The 4,052-nt window shown below is 36.1% G+C and overlaps 1 protein-coding gene across 1 annotated transcript in view; it reads left to right on the forward strand.

Moving 5' to 3' along the window:
* Window positions 1-2,009: 2,009 nt before the first annotated feature.
* The window catches only part of LOC107726710 (alpha-(1,6)-fucosyltransferase-like), a 47,769-nt gene continuing 45,726 nt past the window's right edge, over window positions 2,010-4,052 (forward strand). Inside the window, exon 1 of the mRNA XM_016536403.1 lies at window positions 2,010-2,490. Within this exon, the coding sequence (XP_016391889.1) occupies window positions 2,288-2,490 (203 nt within the window). The 5' untranslated portion in view covers window positions 2,010-2,287. The remainder of the gene's footprint in view (window positions 2,491-4,052) is intronic.

Consider the following 4,052-nt stretch of genomic DNA (forward strand, 5'->3'; position numbering starts at 1 on the left):
CACAATGTCTCACTCATTCCAGGAGGGAAACTGATGACGCTGGGTTTTCTAGGGTCGTTCCAGTGCGCTCATCACGTCAGCTGCGGGACATGTCTGGGGGAATGAGGGGGGATTTAGCTGTCAGAGTCTGAATCCGTGAGAATGAGTGCAGTACAGATGTACCCCCAAACGAACAGACGTTTTAAGAGTCTCCTCACATCTGTCATGAGATTGCACCTTCGTGAGATTGTCATTTTGATCGATCCTTGCGGGTGCCGAGGCAGGGCTGTGTCAGGGGTGTGAGGAACTGCATTTTTATTTGTGTGTTTTAGTTGTATTTGGATGTTTTCAGTTCATTTTCATGGGCACACTGTGTTCTCTGTAGCAATTGTTTGGATTCAAGGCTCAGATTTCACACTGGATTGTGTCCCAACTAGGGTTGCAAAAGGGTGGAAAATTTCCGGAAACTTTCTGAAAATCCTGGAAATTTTCCAAGATTTCTGGAATGTTTGCGAAATTTACTGGAAATGTTCCACCTTTTTGCAACCCTAGTCCCAACACAGAAACATTGTTTAACATACAAATATAAGCAAAGAGCCTTAAATCAAACTTTGTTTAATATTTACTTTAATTTTATTTATTTTAGATGAACTACACAAACCACACGTAATCACAGGCTCCTCTTGGCCTTAGGAACATGGAGTGTGTGAAGCCGAAATGCTTATACAATAATGTCATACCTGCAGTGTTGCATTTGCAGTGTAAACAGCTTCATTGATTGTAAAAGTTCAGTCACACCGCTTGCAGTGTTGCAATAACATGCACTTGCAGTGAGTTTAATTGATTATAACTAGAACATTCTAACTGTTTTTCTTGCAGTGTTGTAAAGTTGCATGCTTGCGGTGTGCGCAGCTTTGATGATTGTAACCGGAACATTTTAGTTTTATTGCATTTCTCACTCGCAGTGTTGCAGGATCACACACCTGCAGTGTTGATTATAACAGGATCATTTTAATTGTTACACTTCTCATTTGTAATTTAGTCAGTTTTGTGTATTTTCAACAGAAACGTTCTAGTTCTGCTGCAGTGCACACTTGTTGTTGCAGGGTCATGCGTTTGCAGTTTAGACAGCTTCATTTATTATTTAAAGAGAGGTCTGCTTCTGTTCTACTTTGCTTGCAGGGTCGCAATGACATGTTAGTTTTGTTGCATTTTTCATTTGCAGTGTTTATCATACAAAAGAAAACAAAGAGCTTTAACTTTACTTGTTTAATATTTTATTTTATTTTAGATTAAATTTAAAAACTACTCAAACTACATGTAATCACAGGCTCCTGTTGGTATTACAAACATGGAATGTTGTAAGCCAAAACGTTTATGTAATAATTCAGATTCATCAACATTAGAACAAGGGTAAAACATTTGTGTGTGTGTGTGTGTGTATATATATATATATATACAGTGGGTACGGAAAGTATTCAGACCCCCTTAAATTTTTCACTCTTTGTTATATTGCAGCCATTTGCTAAAAATTTTTAAGTTAATTTTTTTTCCTCATTAATGTACACACAGCCAGCCATATTGACAGAAAAACACAGAATTGTTGACATCTTTGCAGATTTATTAAAAAAGAAAAACTGAAAAATGCTCAGTATTTAGTAGTGATTTTAGCAAATGGCTGCAATATAACAAAGAGTGAAAAATTTAAGGGGGTCTGAATACTTTCCGTACCCACTGTATATAGTATGCACCTGTTGTGAATCTTGCAGAAATCGTAACCTTTTCGGTACACACAAGTAAGAACATGTACGTGATTGTCAGTGAATGAGACACATTTTGGTTGATGATGTTTAACCTTTGACGTTAACGACAGAATATCAATAATATTTTTTCTTCTTTCGTTTATTTTAGCTATCTATGATTGTATGCTGAGTGACCCTTTATTATTTGCAGTCAGCATTGTTTTTCTCTAACCCAACCGACAAGTTGAAAACCACTTCTCTGTAACATCTTTCTCTCTTTCTTTCTCCAGAGCCGTAATGTGTTTCGAGAACCCAGATGCCAAAGCCAATGAGACGCCAGTGAAAGCCAGAAATGCCACAATCATCTACTAAAGAAACACAATGGAAGATCTGCCTTCTTGACGAGTCACGATGTATGAATATCCACGGTGTGTTGATGTACCTACATAGACGCAACCGCTTCATTTGACCTTCCACATTTGGACGCCCCGCTTTTAAGCTCGACTTTAATCGGCAGACCCAGCATGCCTGCCGTCCACCGGTTGTGACTGGAGTTTGGCGGCAGCATGCGTCCATGTGCGGGCTCCTGGCGCTGGATAGCGCTGGTCCTGCTGGCCTGGGGGACGCTGCTCTTTTATATCGGGGGACATCTGGTGAGAGACAACGAACATGCGCCGCGCTCCAGCCGTGAGCTGGCGAAGATCCTCACCAAGTTGGAGCGACTGAAACAGCAGAATGAGGACCTGCGGCGCATGGCTCAGTCACTACGGTAAATCCACTCAATACAGTCAAATAACACTGCCTTGCATCATATTTGCTGAATGAAATACTTGTTTCATACTAATATTGGGGTGCTGATTCCAACGATAGTTTCTGTTTTGTTTTGATAGTGTCTGTCACAATTTCTTCCAAAATAGTGCATTTCATAGCATTTTTGCTTTCGACGACAGTAAAGAAGTCTTGTATTATCCCTTAATCAGCAGAAAAACTGCCACAAACACATGACACCTGTTCGAATCTGAGCCTGATTACTACATTATTTCTCAGCCCATTTTCACATGAATGATTGATATTCTTCAACTCAGCATCATCAAATTAGTTAATATTAGACCTTTTTTTGCAAATCATTTGAATTTTTGAGTCCCATGATCTATTATTACAGCATCTGTTAAAGGAATAGTTTGGGCAAAAATCACAATTTCTTTTGCAGTTTTATTGCTTCCCAAAAATGAGCAGATAAACAATAAACACAGACATGGCTTGGCTTGGCTTGGCTTGGCTTGACTAGACTAGGCAAAACAAGAACATTTACATGGACACAAGTCACCAACAGTAGTTACAGGCAACACTACAAAATAAAAGACATGAAAACATGAACATAAACCAACACCCAAAACCACCTGTGACATTTTCTCACCATCAACATTCTATTTTTGTTAAAAAAAAATAACAGAATACGGATTTGCAACAAAGTCTGGATGAGAAAATACTCAGTACGTTTACATGGACAACAATACTCCGATTTTAATACGATTAAGACAATACTCTGATTAAGAATCTACCATGTAAACAGCGCTTTTTGATTACCTTAATCCGGCTAAAGTCATAATCGAAGTAAACACTTTACTTTTTTAGTCATTTAGCAGACGCTTTTATCCAAAGCGACTTACAAATAAGAAAAAGTAATTAAAACTAAAAGCTAAAACTCTATAAATACTATATATAAATATACACACATTTAAGAAAATAAAAGAAATTAAATAAAAATGACAAATGCATACAACAACATTTCAAAACTAAAACATTTAAATGAAAACAAAAAAATAAAGCTAAAAACAATTCAAAAATATTAAAAGAACAAAAGGTATGAGTATAATAATGATTCTAACATAACACTAAGCCAAACACCAAAAAACAACTACATATGTGTATGTACAGCCACACACATATACATATACATGTACATATATATAAATACATTAAATATATATATATATATATATTATTTCATTTCCATTTTATATGTTGAAGTACTGAAATAACTCAAATTAAATAAAAGTAAAACTTAATAAAAAGCCTATATAGACATAATAAAAAAACTAATAAAATGACAACATGACTACAACAGTAACTAAAACTAAAATAGATAACTAATACAAATCAAAGTACATTAGTTCATCAGTAATCCTAAAAAAATAACACTGAGGCAAACACACATGCTAAAATAACAACAACTTACTGACACATAGTAAGAAATAGTTTATAAAAAACTGAAACAGAAGTGGAAAGAGGAGAGATAAAAAGCGATACTTATGTCCTTTGCCAGTGTCC

Source organism: Sinocyclocheilus rhinocerous, unplaced genomic scaffold (genome assembly GCF_001515625.1).
Source record: "Sinocyclocheilus rhinocerous isolate Xijiao unplaced genomic scaffold, SAMN03320098_v1.1 scaffold246, whole genome shotgun sequence".
In the NCBI taxonomy this organism is placed as follows: Eukaryota; Metazoa; Chordata; class Actinopteri; order Cypriniformes; family Cyprinidae; genus Sinocyclocheilus; species Sinocyclocheilus rhinocerous.